Source organism: Accipiter gentilis, chromosome 11, assembly GCF_929443795.1.
Source record: "Accipiter gentilis chromosome 11, bAccGen1.1, whole genome shotgun sequence".
NCBI classification, from domain to species: domain Eukaryota; kingdom Metazoa; phylum Chordata; class Aves; order Accipitriformes; family Accipitridae; genus Astur; species Astur gentilis.
In genome coordinates this window covers 21,096,857-21,113,110 of record NC_064890.1, presented here as the reverse complement: position 1 = coordinate 21,113,110, position 16,254 = coordinate 21,096,857, and the positions used below count along the sequence as shown (strand labels likewise).

The 16,254-nt window shown below is 35.9% G+C and overlaps 1 protein-coding gene across 8 annotated transcripts in view; it reads left to right on the top strand.

Annotated features, from left to right (window-relative positions):
• The window catches only part of BRD1 (bromodomain containing 1), a 78,848-nt gene that overhangs the window by 22,008 nt on the left and 40,586 nt on the right, over positions 1 to 16,254 (top strand). For all 8 annotated transcript variants that reach the window (XM_049813598.1, XM_049813599.1, XM_049813597.1 and 5 more), the window contains one exon: positions 11,462 to 11,618. In XM_049813598.1, coding sequence (XP_049669555.1) covers positions 11,462 to 11,618 — 157 coding nt within the window. The remainder of the gene's footprint in view (positions 1 to 11,461; positions 11,619 to 16,254) is intronic.

The following is a 16,254-nucleotide window of genomic DNA, read 5'->3' as shown; positions in this document are numbered from 1 at the left end:
TGCTTGTTGTTTAACCACTAGTGCTTTTTTCCTAAAGAATTTGAAACGAACATGTTTTCAACATCTCTGGAAACTGAGGCACACATGGAGATGTCTGGTTTACTTTCTTAATGATTAACAACTAAACTATATGTCTCCTTGGCATGTATTTGGTTCTTTAGAGCTGGTAGCTGGAGAAGTATAGAAATATGAAGATGATAGTGAGGAGGTAAATACTTGGTGGATGCAGCCCCTGAGCACACCTGCTGAAGCTCAAGGAAAACCCCCTTGCTATTTACGTTTAGTTTAAGGTGGAAGATTTGTATGCTGTTTCCTTACCTGGATAGTGAGTGTATACAAATAAAGACTGGGCATTTTAATAACACCATTTGTAACAGTTCTGTTTTCAGAAACATCTAAATGTTCAGGATATGTTAAAAAGACTGGTGTAGAACAACATACTTCATAATTTCTACATGACTTTCTGTACCTCATGAATTTCTGTATCGGCTTATCTGTAGGTCAGGTTTCTACACTACTGCTTTGAACTATTTTGAGAGCTGTACACTTCTCAGTTACCAGAATTTCTTACACAATTGTTATACTCTTAAGATTTTTGCTGTTAAATTACATAGTGTCATTCTGTTGGTCATTTGTAATCTCATTATATGGCCTCTCAGACTATCATCCGTGAACTACAGATTAAGAGTCTAGGATCAGAAGTTTTTAACCATTGATGATAGGAGATAAATGCTTGCTTCCCCTGCCTTTTCTTTTTTTAATTTTTTTTTTAAGCTGGGTATCTATCTATCCTGTTGCCTAGGTATTTTAGAAAGTCTATACCTAAGTATCCACTTCCAGAGGTGCAGTAGGTCATGTTAGAGCCTTAAGGTGACTTCCGTTTTTGGTGCTGCCAGTGCTGCCTTCTTAGTAACCTGCTTAGCACTTGGAATAATACATGGGACCACTGGGGAACCTCTTATGCATATATGTTTTGCATCAGGCCTTCTGGCTACAGAAGCGTGTTACCTCTTTACTAGGAAATTCCATTGAATTTTTCTTGAAATATAAAACTGTTGAAGATAGTTGCTTACATTGTACTGCTTGCATTCATCAGCTTTTTTTTTCTTTTTTTTTTTTTGAAAAGGCAGAAATGAACTTGGTCTAAAAGTCACATGTTTCTGGGAAGTGTCAGAGCAGCTGTGTTAATGAGGGGGCAAGTGGGGAAGGACGCTCCCTCAAACTACACGTCTGTATTGGAGGGACAGACAGTACCTGCACCTGTTGGCAAATGGTAGTCTGAAAAGCGGCCTCCCGCTGCCAGCAGCCAGTTTGTCTGAAGAGAGTGGCAAATTTGTCCTTGCAGTATTCATATACCACTGATGTTGTGTGATAGTTGAATTTTGCCTAGTAGATAAATGATTCTTCCCCCCCTTCCCCCCCCCCCCCCCCCCCCCCCAATAAAATACTAGAAGTATTTTATTTAGATTTCAGGTCCAGAATTTCCAAGTTGGGAAATCCTAACTTGAAGGGCTGACTTGACAATCTAAATCTAGCTTCTTGTCTGTTAGTTATCTTGTACTGGCTCTGCTCCATTTCTTGTGGATTTTTTTTTTTTATCTTGTTGCTGCTCATCCTTGTGCTTTATAACAGCTGCCTTATCCAATGAATAGGATGGATACACAAAGGGGAAGAATTGCAGTGTTAGTTATGAAAACTCTCTGGTTTCTCTTATTTTTGAATGCTTAATTCTTCAGTTCAAATAACATCATTTTGGTGTAGTCTCTTGATCTTGTGTGTCAAAAGAGGCATTTAAAATGTGTTTACTTGATGAAAAGCAAAGCCAGTGTCAATATCCATGTTCTTTAAAAATGTTGTGAAACTAGGATATTGTGGCTATGTACTTGCGGTGAAATTGAATGTGATATAAAATATTTAATCTTCAGTAGTTTCAAAACATACACTGGGATATGATGTGCTTTATTAAAATACAGTTCATGCAAGTATTGCTCTATTAAGTGGAAGCAGATATTTTAAAGTATATAAATATTTGCTTTTATATTTAGTTTTGGATTTTACATGGTATGTTTGTAGTGTCTGAAATTAAGAAAGCATTTGAAATATAATACTTGTACAGAGAGCAAAAAATAAGCAAAGAAGCCCCACTTTCATAATACATAGGAACAAGGTGTTACACTTGTTTTCCATGTTGTATGCATCAGTTGTGTTGCATCATGTTATTGAAAGAGAATTAAAAGATCCTTATGAAAGTAGGTAAGTTAGTGGGCAGATAACTGAGAGCAAAAATTGCTGAGACTCTTAAAAAAATACTTTCAGCTGTCTTTAGAAATCAGCATTTATGTGCTGCACATTAGCTGATTTTTCTGTGTTGACCTTTGCTTTTGTTAGAAGCATATTGCTCCTGCTGGTAAAACTGGATTTCTGTTATTACATGTCTCAAGGCAGAACCCAGTATTTCCTTTTGGTTTATGATTTATCCAACTGAACTATCGTGAACTTTCTTACCAAATAATTAAATGTAGTCTTGTTATCTCAACACAGGAATCTTGGTTGTCTCTAAAATAAAGTATGGACCAGAAAAATAAATGAACAGAAAGTGATGAAATACACTGTAAGTGGAAAGGAACATTTACAAGGCCTTTGAGACACTGTTAGTCTGCATTCAGAGATGATGCTTCTTTATCATACATGTGGCTTGTGGGTTTCTTTGGGGAATTTGTTTTAATTTTTTTTAGGGTACTGTTTTGGTTTTGTTTTTTTTTTTAATACCTTCAGGAAGTTTTTAGGTGGGGGAAAAGAATAAGAAATGCTGCTTAAAATTCAGCATAAAAAAGCCATTGGAAAAAACTACTAGGCCCAGTGTTGTAAAAAAATTGAAAGCTGAATAAATCCAGACTAATGTCTGTTAGCTTTTTATACTTGAATATACATGTATGTGTACTTTCACAAAATCATGTGGAAATCCTTATTTTAATTACAGGAGAGCATACTGTAGGTATGCCTTATGGCTGTACCTATAATTAGATGATGGAATCATATAGGTAAAGTGGAAGGGGATGCTAGCAGTCATCCACTGATGTTTCTTGTAAGATTGATCGACTTCACAACCTTTCTGATACATGTGGAAACTACTGCTCATGTCATCCAGACATCTTTGCTTAAATAAAAAAATAATTTTGCCTACATCAAGAAAAGAGCTACTATTGTGTTCACTAGTTTTGCCTCAGTGGCATTTAAAAAATAATGAAAAAGGGAACTTTAGAGCTTTATTTTCAAGCTAGTTTGTCTGGACTCTGGTTGGCTTATTAAATAAGAATTAATTAATGTGTTTGAGAGAGTGTGACTTATTAAGTCATAAAATTGGGTCTCAATTTTGAGTAAAAATAATGGAGAAGAAACTTGTATATCTGATATTAGAAGCCACATGTTGATTGATATCCGAGGGGTGATTCTCCCCCAAAAAAATCCAGAGGATAGAAGTGTTGTCTCATACTTAATTATGCCCTTTTTACAAAATGGATATAGGAATATGTTGTACATACAATTTTCTTTTTTTCTTCTCTGTTTATTTTGCATGTACAGGGCAAAGAAGCTTAAAACAGAATTTAATACATTAGACATTTCTGTAGGGTGCATAATTAGTATTTTCTGCATTCTCTACAGGTTTCGGTCCACAATTATTTTATATGTGATACTGCAGTTATGAAGATAAAAATTACTGTGTTTTTATTTTTCAGTACTTCTGAGTTTCACCAGTTATGTGAACTTTCATTAGATTTTTTTGGTGGCAGTTAGAGGGTGTGGTGTCCTGTAAGTGCCATATAAAAACATGATTTTCAGAATGCATTGTCTGAAGAACCATCTCCTGGAAGTTTTTTATTCAGTGGTCAAGTTAAAGAGTGCACAAAATTTAGTAGATAAATACTGAGATTTCTTTTATTACGGATAAAAAGGCCATTTTTTATTAATACTTTATCTCCTGCTCATGTGAATTTAGCCTTTTGAGATTAGATTTCAAAATCATGTGTGGTATGGTTATAACTACTACAAAAAAAAGAAGCACAGAAAAATATTTTGAGTGATTTTAAGGAAAAGTCTTGACTCAGTATTACGTATAGGAAGTGGCAGAAGTAAATCTATGCACGTGATTTTTCTGAGAAGACTAAGGACGTTTTTCAGTGTGACAGGATGGGGGCTTTTTTAATTGTCTTGTTTTTTTCCTTATCCAAAGGTTTGGAAGACCACAAACAAAATTGTTAGAATAGGAACAAAGTAACCCGTTGTAACTAATGGAGAATTGACTGAAATAACATAGCAATTTCTTAACTCTGAACTTCAATGCTACTTTCCTGTCTTAAGAGCTGTTTGCTCAAGTAGAAAAATAGATGCCTGGTTTCAGAGTCATGTGAAGCAAGAAAAAGCGTTTCTACATGTTGAGTCCAAATACTATTTAAATACCGGTAAATATAGAATAAAGAATAGGAACCTGGAGAGACTTCCAGGTTTCAGAAAAGGTATCAGTAGTTAAAGTGCTAGGTTTGCGGTTGGACTTGATGATCTTAAAGGTCTTTTCCAACCTAAATGACACTATGGTTCTATGTTGGACTCTCAACCTAGCAAAGAAAGGCAAATTCAATAGCTAGAATTTTAAAACATACAGACGAAAAGGAATAACTGTGAATGTGATTAAACACTGTTAGACTAGTGAGGGAAGTGTTTTGTCAAATCTTCAGTACAAAATCTGGAAAGTAGTTATAATTAGGAAAGTGTGTCTTTGTCACATGGGGATTCTGCAGACTTGTTGCACAGAAGTTTAAATTAAATCATTGTCAGTCTTTTCAGGATTTGGTATGTACCATCTTGGGTACGTAACTGACTTTGGCGAGTTACAAAAGAAACCTTATCCTTATTCTTTTTCAAAAGCAAATAAAGACAGGCAAATGGACTCCAATTTCTATGTACTTATTCTTCTACCTTTGTTGTCTTTAAAGCTGATTTGGGGGGGTAGTTAAGAAATCATATAGTAAGTTGAATTTTTTATTGAGGGAGGGGATAACGTACAGAGACAGCAACAAAACTGTCTCTCTCCACTGTTTAAAAAAAAAAAAAAGGTATATTAAAAGGCAAGTTTTACAAACGCTGTTTGATAAGCAGCTGCTGCCAAAGGTTCTCTGTGGTAAGAGTAGGGCTTGATCTGTCCAAGCAGGCTTTCTCATCTTCAGAAGCTGAAGTTTATGGGTACGGGGCTAGGAGGGCGAGTTGGCAAGGCCCCAGAATTACTTCCACTTCCCAAAATAGACACTTCCATAGTTTTTTATTCTGTTTTTCTGCTAATTCTCTTCCAGTTAGTGTAATTGGAATTACTATAATTGTTTGTAAGTAATTTTTGTGTCTTTCCTGCTTTTTTATGAGTCTGGGTATACTCAGTGAAACTTTGCTAAGCAAGGCTTCAAAATTCAAATGTTCTTGAAACTCGGTTTACTTTGTTACAGCTTGTTCAATTTAGATTTTTTTATGTTTTGATCTGACAAACATATCTGCCATCTTTGAGTTGGAAAATAGGGGTATTTTGTTCACCCAGTAAAGTGGAACATCATTTGATTGTTTATTGGTATTGCTGTAGGTCAAGAGAAAGTGGTATTTTAGTGGTACTAAATAGAATTTTACAGAGTATAATTTAGTTTTGCTAGTCTTTTGCATGTACCTTTAATACAGCTATGTTGGATAAAGGAAGATGCAAAATAACAAATCTATGAACCTGGAGGCTCTAGACAAGTATAGTAATTAAAATACTAGGTTTAGTTCATGTTTAAAAAGTGATTGGTTTCAGTAGGTATTTTTTATTACTTAATCTTACCAATTTTCATATTAAGTTCCTTCTGCTTGAGTTACTGTAGTAATACTGGCAAAATCACATGCTTGCTTAAGGAAATTTTATCTCCAGTTTGTATTTTGAAAACTTGAGAATGGGGAGATGCTATAGAAGTCTTCAGATATTGTAATAGTAAAATGATATCTGTGGGGTTAAAAAGCATATATGGTCTGTGGGGCGGCTAGTGATGATTAATAGAAAAGTGGCTGATTATCTCTCATTGGCTTTCTTATGTTAAACTGCCACATAGTCACCAAAAATATTGTTTTCACTTTTTCTTGTAACCAGTTGCCGTAGTTGCCACAGTGACTCACAACTGAAGCTGGGAGAGGAAGGCAGGCATGAGTAGGAAGAAGGAAGCTGTGAGGTTGTTAATATGACAAGAGCACATCTCTTACGTTGACAAAAAATATTTTATGCATTTATCTAAAAGATGAGGAAACGCAGGACTGAGTAACACTCAGGTTTCTCTGAATGCTTTGACCAGTGCATAAAGATTATCACCTTTTGCAGGATAGATATCCATCAAATGTCTCCATGTGAGGAGAGGGTTAGTGTAGAGCAGCTGATTACAGTTTCTCACCAAAGCTGTTGTATATTAACTTTCATTTTAAATTATTTGAGTCTCTCTTATCCTTTCAAACAAGCCAGTGTTCTCTCCTCATTCTTCTGTTGCTTTTGTAAATGCAGTGTATTTTTAATGCTGTAATTTACACTTCAGCCTGAAGTATGGTTTCAGGCTGGGAACTACAGGTGCTATTTGAAAGGTTCAGTTGAAAAGGGACCTGTCCCTTTTAAAGACAAGCAGGCGATTGTACGATGCCTCTGTATCATGTTTGTAGTGCATGTCACAGTGTTTTGCAGTCGGATACAAGTCGAGCTGGGGAAGGGTAGTAGTATTGGTTTTCTCAGTTGCCCAAATGAGTGGCAACAAATGAAACAGTTTTGAAGAATGTTTTGATGTCTGTGTAGTCTTGGAATGTAGCCCAAAAAAAAGGAAAAAACAAAAGGGGGTATGACCAGTGGTGTCAAAAGGTTGCAGTGGTCATCAGCTTTTTTTATGGGACTAGTTATATAACAGCAGCTCCTGAATTTCGTGGGAACACAGCTATCTTTTTAAGAATTTTCAAATTCTTCTTTCAATGTACTTTATTTTAAATAACTGATGAGGGAAAAACAACAGTTGTTCAGGCTGTAGCAAGTTACAATCTTAAGAACTGTTCTGCTCTGGGTTTTGTTCAATTCTGTTAATTGTTATAAGTGTTTTGAGAGAAAAGTGTTTAGCCCTTAACATGGTCCATTTCAGGGTGTTCCTTCAGAATTTTGTCTTAACAAATCTCTGTTCCATGCAAAACCTGGACAGTAAGAACATTTCTCATCTTCCGCTTTCTGTAGGTGCTATAGTTGTGGCTTTTTTTTTTTCTCCTGACATGTCTAAAGTCAGTTGTGATAGGGGAGACCATAACTCTGGTAGTATCTTCCAGATGTATGTTTCTACATTCTCTTCTTTGTGAGCTGTCTTCAATAGTAGTCTTGCACTTAATTGGTAATCTTAACAGAGATATAAAAAACTATTAAGTAATGAGATTGCTCATTGCAATGAGTTTTGTCTGTTTTTTCTGAAGAGAAAGCTAAGGGTCAGTTGATACACTTGTGTTTAATGTGCATTCTGAATATCTGATTTTTTTTTTTTGTCCCAGTACTTACTATGCTTGACTTGCCATTAGAAAATAAAACAGTACTGAAAGCTGTTCTTTCCTGATGTTCTTACACTTGGAAAAAGTTCTAGGGTGGACAGATACCTGAGCAAAAAAAATGCCTTTGAGGTGTTTTGTGTAGTTCTGGGAGGTGACCCAACTTCTGTAAGCCTTGCCTCTGCATGGGGGATTTGTCAGTGTAGTGTAGCAGTTAATCCTGTCTTGTGCAAGTCAGATCCTGGATTGCAAAACTATTAAGTCTTCAAACAGCTCTCCCTTATCTGCCTCAAGTATGTACTTTTTTTTTTATTCTTCAATTATTTTTTTTAAATACATCACTCTGTTGAAAACAAGGAAGTGTAGTGTGCAGCAAACTCCTTTCAGACCTCAAAGAAATTCAAAATTCTGGTTTGAAAATTTAGTTTCAACATTTACAAATTTAGTTCAAGCACAGGTAGCAGAAAGGAACTTGTTCAAAACTGGTGCATACCTATGTGCTTTATTTCATGTTTGTGTTCAGTTTCACTGCAACCAAATGCATCTTTGTGAGTGAAAACCTCGTGCCCAATATGGTAGTGCTATCCAGGATGGGAGCTTCAAAATTAATACTCAGTCTGTGCTACTTCTAGGGATCTACAGCAGTGGATTAATTGTGTCGTGTTTCTCCCAAATGGTTGTATTGTCTGTCAAAATTTGAAGTTTTTCCGACAGTAAAAGTCTACCTGGGATCAAAATATGATCAAATAATTGTGCTATAGTTAGTGGGTTCTTAGGATGTAACAGCAGATGTAACATCCTCGTAATATGAATAAGATCATAGTGTAGAGGCTCTGTAGATATTTGCCATGTGAAGAGCCTCTGACCTCTGTATTTTGAGAAATTAAGGGTGTTTGGTGGTATATTGCTGCTACTGAAGTCTGGTGTCTAAATGAAATATGAACAGCCAGTATTTGTTTGGTTTTATTTAGAGGGAAGGCAGAGAGGAGTCGATTCCTACCCCTTGTTAGGTAGTTTCTTGTCATGGTTTAACCCCAGCCAGCAACTAAGCACCACGCAGCCGCTCACTCACCCCCCCACCCCCCCCAAACAGTGGGATGGAGGAGAGAGTTGCGGGGGGCGGGGTGTGGGGGGTGGAGAAAACTTGTGGGTTGAGATAAGAACAGTTTAATAGAGCAAAAAGGAAGAAACTAATAATGATAATAACAATAATCAAATGTCAATAATAATAATAAAAGAATTGGAATATACAAAACAAGTGATGCACGATGCAATTGCTCACCACTCGTGTACTAGTGCCCAGTTAGTTCCCAAGCAGTGATCCCCTCCATGCCAACTGCCCCCAGTTTATAGACTGGGCATGACAACACATGGTGTGGAATACCCCGTTGGCCAGTTCGGGTCAGCTGCCCTGGCTGTGTCCTGTGCCAACTTCTTGTGCCCCTCCAGCCTTCTTGCTCGCTGGGCTTGAGAAGCTGAAAAATCCTTGACTTTAGTCTAAACACTACTGAGCAACAACTGAAAACATCAGTGTGTCATCAACATTCTTCTCATGCTAAATCCAAGACATAACACTATTCCAGCTACTAGAAGGAAAATTAACTTTATCCCAGCCAAAACCAGGACATTTCTGCACTCCAAATTACCTTCTGTTTATTTGTAATTTGAAAGTTGGAGAATATCTTCTGTGAACATCTTTCCTAAGCTTATTCTAGCACGTTACTATTACAATTACCTGTTAATAGAATGGTTCGTTTTATGAATGGGCAAATGTACTTAAAGCTGTAATTAAAGGTGTTTGCTTAGTCTTGCCACATCTGATGGGCATGAAGCCAGGGCACCTTTCTTCATGTTAAGTTATGATTCTTTGATCTTTCCAAATAGGTATATATTTGGCTGTGCTTTTTTTGACTTGGTTCGGTAGGTTTTGCTGTTTCCAAGAGAGAGATGTGAAAGTAATTATTTGATTTTTATTGCATTCTATAATTAATTGTATTTCTTTTGTGTTTGAAGTTTATTATGGTCACATCAAGGTCTGTTCTGTATTGAGTAAGTCTTTGTGGAGCCTGCCTCTGCCCTTCAGTGAAAGACTTACAAGATGGTCCTAAGGCCATCTGCAGACTTTCTAAGCTTTAAGTTAAGCTAAAATTTTTCAACAATGCTGAACTGTCTTAGTTATTAATTGAAAAACAATGTAACTGAACAACCGAAGAATGCATTGGCACTGTATTTTGAAGAAAACCTGTGTTTGCTCTGCCTTTACCCTTTGATGACTGAAAGCTCTGTAGCTACAGTTAATGTAGCACTAAGTGGACATACTGCAGCTTAACTTCTACGCAGCCCAGAAAAAACAACCGGGGATAGATGACCTTTGGTGAACTCAGGGTAGACTCACTGGTATGTCTGTCTGAAAAATATCATTCATGTTTCCCAACTATTCTTAAAAATAATTTTACACAACATTTACTTACAGCTTTACGTTTTGTTTAGGTATTTGACTACTTTTCTTCTATCGCTTACCTGAGAAACTGCTTTATTCCTAATATTAAAAGGGAAAAAGCAGAAAAATACTAATATGTGTATACATTCATGTTTTTTATTTAAAGGCTTCGTGGTAGTGCTCTACAAATCAGACATTTCTTGACTTTTATTTTGCCTATTTTATTGGAGCATCTCTGATAAACCTGCTACTGTCCTTTGTAGAATTTTTGCTATGGGTAGTAATATACTGAGTGAAGAATTAACAGATTTCTGATCATTGATATTATCCTTTCTGTAACTCTGTTTTATGCCCAGCTCGGCGAAATTCTTTTTCTCTCTCCACCTCACCTCTGCCCCCAAATGAATGAACAATCCCCCTAACAATACAAGTGATTGGTGCCTTGGGGCATCTTGTGTTAATTTTGAAAGGGCTGCCACCAGTGACAAATCCCTGCAATATCATACAAAGACAAAACCTTTTCATTCTATAACCATTAACTTTTTTTTGGAATTTTTTTGCTGTGATTTCAAGATACTGTAGGCACAGAGGGTTGAAGATCTGTTTCAGATAAACTTTTTTTGAATGTAAGTTTTGAGAGGTTAGTGTTGTGTGTGAGACTTGGACGTTTTAACATGTCATTATTTAAATTACAAGTCAAGGTTGTTTCATGTCGTGTTCGTGTAGCACTTTCGTAGAGTATTTGTAAACAGTATATGCCAACGGTATTTGCATCTGTTAAAAAACAATTTTGGAGAAAATACTGTTTTATTAATCAGGATATTTTGCTTAACTGTTTGTGTCATCCTCTCTTGCATCTTTTCTGTGTGCACATTTTCATCATATATGTGTGGTAAATTCATAAGTGTTCTTCTGTTTTACATTTTTGCTCACTTCATTTACCAAAAAATTAATATTAGTAGATGAGTAATACAAGTCTTTTGTTGCATGTTTTTATGTAAAAAGTTTGAAGAAGTATTGTCTTTAAAATAAACACTAATTCTGTGTGAAGACAGCAACAAATGATCTGAAAACTTCTGTAGGGATTTACAGCTTTATTTCTGACATTATTTTCAATAGGAAAATAATTCTGAAATGCACATAAAGCTTTATTCTCAGCCCTAATCTGGGATTGCTCTTGAGATAATGATCATGAAAAAATTGATACCCTTTAGCTTTATAAAGCATCTTAACATATTTGGTAGAAACTACAGTGTCAAGCAGAGGTATTTGGTGGTAATCTACTGCTCAGAAGTAATTGTACTGAAAGGGATGTCATTGAAAGAAATTAGTAATATGGTGATGACTGCTGTTGTTATGTTATACATTCATACGTATATGATATTTAACTTCCATAAACAAATTTGTTTTATGCTTTGCTGTGAAAAATACAATATCAGTTTTTCCATATTGTAGATTAAATAAGATTATGAATCAGGTGGCCATTCAGCGGAAGAAGCAGTTTGTTGAACGCGTGCACAGTTACTGGTTGCTTAAAAGACTGTCTAGGAATGGTGTTCCTCTGTTGAGAAGGCTGCAGTCCAGTTTACAGTCACAAAGAAACACACAACAGGTATGTGACACACTTTTTACTTGTAAGAAGAAATGAGAAAATCTCTATTTTATTGAGTAAAAAATTAACCAGGAAACATAGAGTGGACTAAAAACTTCCTCTTATTCAGGACTAAGTAAATTCTTTACCTTATTCTTAAGTGATATGACCTATATTGGAAATTGGGCATTATCTAAACCTTTTTAATTTGTACAGTGTGTGGCAGGGGGGAAGCTGGGGGACGGTTTCTTTTGTTTTGCTTAAATGTTTCACAAAAATACTGTTACAAAAACTATCCTAATACCATTGTTTGTTAAGTAGTATTGTGGGTTTTTTGAAACTCATTCCTCAATGTGCTCTGAGTTAGTAAGATAAAAAATAAATTTTATTTTAAATTCATGAGAAGGTGCAAAGCAAATGTCACTATTGACACTTATACCTGAGAGAAACAGGGATTTTTACAAAGTACAGTTTAGACATGCTAATTTACAGTTTTCTAGTTACATCCTTATTGCCCACCTTGTTTGGTAATAATAGAACAAGGAGCAAGGTGTTGATGAAGTTCAAAGACCTGCTTCAACTTTCAGTTTCACTTTTGACATAGTTAAGTGGGATTGTAGACAAGCATAAAAATTTATGCTGATAATTTGTTCAAGTAAAACTCGTCCTAGGTAAAATACATCTAGGCTGGTTAAAGTTGTACATGTTTACCAGTCAGTATTGCTAAAAACCAATCACTCCACATGTGTATCAGATTTGGAAAGCAGTACTCTTCTGCTTCCCATTTTGGTAATACGAATGCTGCTTCCCATCTTCGTAATGTGAACAGCTCTTCAGTGACATTAGAGGTTTTGGCAGGTCTTCTGTTGTTTTGGTTTAAAGCACTGGGTGGCTTCAAAAATAATTAAAACTTCTTTTCTGAATTCTGTATATGGATCCCTGTGTGTAGACCTTGAAATACTGTGAAGCATCATGGTGTGGAAATTCTTAGTGCATCCCAGTTACCTCTTTTAATTGAACTGAAAATGTAGTTGGCTGTGTTCTTTCCATTCTCCAGGTGTTTGACTTACAGTGGAATTATTCCTGTAAAATAGCCTCTAGAACTTAAGAATGCATTTTATAATCATTTACTTATATTAAATTGAGATTTTTTTCCCCCTTTAAAACTTAGCAATGCAATTCAAACAAAAATAATAGTTATTTGCTGATTTAAGTCATTAATTGATGTAGTCATAAAAATACCATGGTTAACACTGCTTCCTAATTATTTGATCTGTCATTTTTCTGTGTGTATTTCTTTTCTTAGCTTTTCATGAAAGTAATTAATAATTCCCAGAACAGTTGAGGTTGGAAGGGAGCTTTGCAGGTCATCAGGTCCAACACCACTGCTCAAGCAGGGCCAGCCACTTAGAGCAGGTTGACCAGCACCGTGTCCAGACTGCTTCTGAGTATCTCCAAGGATGGAGACTCCACAGCCTCCCTGGGCAGCCTGTGCCAGTGCTTGGTCACCCTCACAGTAAAAATTAAAAAAAGAAGTGTTTTGTGATGTACAGAGGGACCCTCCTGTTTTTCACTTTGTGCCTGTTGCTTCTCATCCTGTCAGTGGGCACCACTGAAAAGAATCTAGCTCTGCCGCCTTTGCACCCTCCCTTCAGGTATTTATATACATCAACAAGATTCCCCTCCACCCCTCCTGACCCTGAGCCTTTTCTTCTCTAGGCTAAACAGTCCCAGCTCTCTCAGCCTTTCCACATAGCTAAGATGTTCAGATTCCTTTTAGGTGGAATTAACTTTGACTATAAATTGGCCACTTGTTTATCTTTCTTTCATTGCTTCTGTATTAATCCATTTTAATACTATTTGGGTTGTAACTTCTCTAAAATATTTTGTATTCTGCTTTTAAACTCTGATTAATCTTTTAATTCTGTATGAGAAGTTTCTATTCTGATGAGTGATGCCTGGCAGTTACCTAATAATAGCTGAAATTAATTTATTCAGATAGTAGACTTTTTAAATGAGTTTGAGTTCTTTAAAAAATAGTAAAAATCAAGCACAAAAGTCTGGGGCTCCTGTGGCACTATAGACCTAGACTATAGTTAGTGTCTGAAAAAATTACACTTGCTAGTTGGTAGTTGGGAAGTACTTTTCCTATTGAGATGGCATGATGAGACTGCAACATTTCCAAATATTTAAATAGTAACTACCAAAATAAAACGATTCCTATAATTGATGTTTGATTGTAATAAATAAAATAAGCCTTAGGAGCTGGTTAAAAGCCCTTTGCCTCTTTGCACTCCTGTACAAACACTATTTCTTTCTTTTCTAATTTCAGAACTATGCACTATTCTTAAGTAAGAAAGTAATCAAAATGTTTTCTAAATTAATTGGAAACATCGGTTTATTAAAAACTGGGGCACTTCTGCGACTTAATTTTTAAAAACTTATAACTGAAATTAACTTTGTCTTTTGAAAATAAAAAGCAAGTTTCAAGCAAAGCTGAGTATTAAATGATTCTGTTGATGAAAAATGTGTAGACAGTGCTTTTCACCAAGTAGCAAGTGTCCTGTCTGACATTGTGTCTTCTGCATAGCATCTTCAATATATATTTATAATACCTATTAAAGTAGTCATAACTGCAACGCATTTGATGCATTAGTCATCTTTGTTACTCCCAAGTATAAGCCAAACCATAATGAAGACTTCAATAAACAGCTGTGGCATAACTGTTGTGAGAATGCCTCAATTTTTGAGAAATAGATGATTATTTTATTCATTTTGGTCTAGATGGGAAAATACTTATTTTATGTGAGAGGTCAGAATGTCAATAAACCTAAATAGGTTTTCAGTCAATCAAAGGAATGTAAACACTGATGTAATACAGATTCAGAGGAGAATTTTTAAAATTATCATTATTATTTAAATGGAAAAAAAATGTTAAGATGAGGAACCAAGCCCCTGACAATGGTTTCAAGATAGGTGCCTAGTGGAAGGTGGTTTTGATCCCCTCTCTAATGTTTGTTTACTAGAACAAATTTGGCAGGGGGTGAAGCGTGCATGATTTAAAATCATTTCCTAATGAACGTGTTTCAGAGTTGAGTTATGATATGCTTTTGAAGCTGATGTATCGGGTAACAGTTCTAAACCATTGAAGAGGATCTTGGCTTATATACTACCTCACCATCTGCTGAAAGAATGGTTTATACTGTCATTTCTCTTTCCACCTAGAAATTCAGAAAAGGTATTGGAAATACTCTAATAAATTTACATCCCCATTATTTTAGGGTTTTTTCTGTACTTAAAGAATGCTTGAATAAAAATAAGGCATGAAATTTAAGTGTAGTAGCTTGTTGCTGCTGTAGTGAGGTTGGTTTAAAACTGCTGTGCAGAGAAACAAAGTAGAAGGTGCTGGTGACTAAGTTCATATCTGCACTGAAGATTTCAGTAAGAACACAAGTTGCAACCACTAAATGATTTTGACTGATTGGCATACAAGTGCCAGCAGAGGATCTCAATAAAAATAATTGTATTGATCAAGATCCAATTTCATCATTGTAATTTTAGTTTTGTTTGACTCATATTAAGTTACGGTCCCTGCAGGGAGTGAGGCTGTCCTCATGTGTTCACATCCAGAGTAAGGAGTGTTCTGTTGGTACACTAACATTATTCTTGCTGGTATGCAGAGACTGCTAACATACTCATGGTGGGAGTTGGAGTGGAAGACCAGTTCTCAGTTGATGAAGGTTCTGTGTGTAGACATAGAAGTGTTTCCCTCTTCCCTCAGTATTAGTAAATGTGTCAGTTTTAGCTTTTCTAGGTAGTATTTGGTGTTCAGCAAGAACTAAGTCCATCAGAAAATATCACAGTTTCTTTCTAAATTTTTCTTGTGTTGTCAGCCAGAAGAAAGTTTCTGGCTTCTTTATGGAAAGAAAGATTTGGAAGAAGAACTCTTTACCAGGAAGTTAATAGAAACTTTCCTTGTCAGAAAGCTTTTGAAAACTAAAAATTTTGAAGGGAACTCTTAATCTAAGATTTTACTAGTTAGATACTGGAAACCAGCGCATCATGCTCTTTTCAGCTTGCCTGGATCTTCTCATCTAAGGTATCTCTTATATGTCAAATAATAAACAGGTTAGGGTAAAGCGGGTTTATCTTGGCTATTACAACCATGTCTGCCAACATTATTTTGCATAGAAGTGTCCAAAAATTGGAGGCTTGCTATTAATCCCCAAGCCAGAGTGATGTTCAAGAAGGGGGGGCGTGTGTGCACAAAAAAAGCAAACAAGGTGCTCTTGATACTTTGGATCAATCTGCAGATTTACACCTACCTGCCTATTTTATGAAATGAAATTGGTCAAACAACTGATTCAACTAAAAGTATTATGTTTTTTTGAAGTGCAGCTGCACCTTCAGATTTAGCCAAATACTTAAGTCTCTAATGAACTATCCCAGGATCTGGTGTAACTAATAACATTTTTTTTCTTGCTGTATTTACGTTTCCTGACCCACCCTAAAACTAGTATGGTTTTGTTGACTTAGTGTTCAGCAGAATTAGTTCCCCAGTTTCATGAACTATGCAATTACATAGGGCAAAAGAGCAGACTCTGAATGGCTGCAAGCAAAGGGAGGACAAGCTTTCCGCTTTTAGCAATAGCCACAA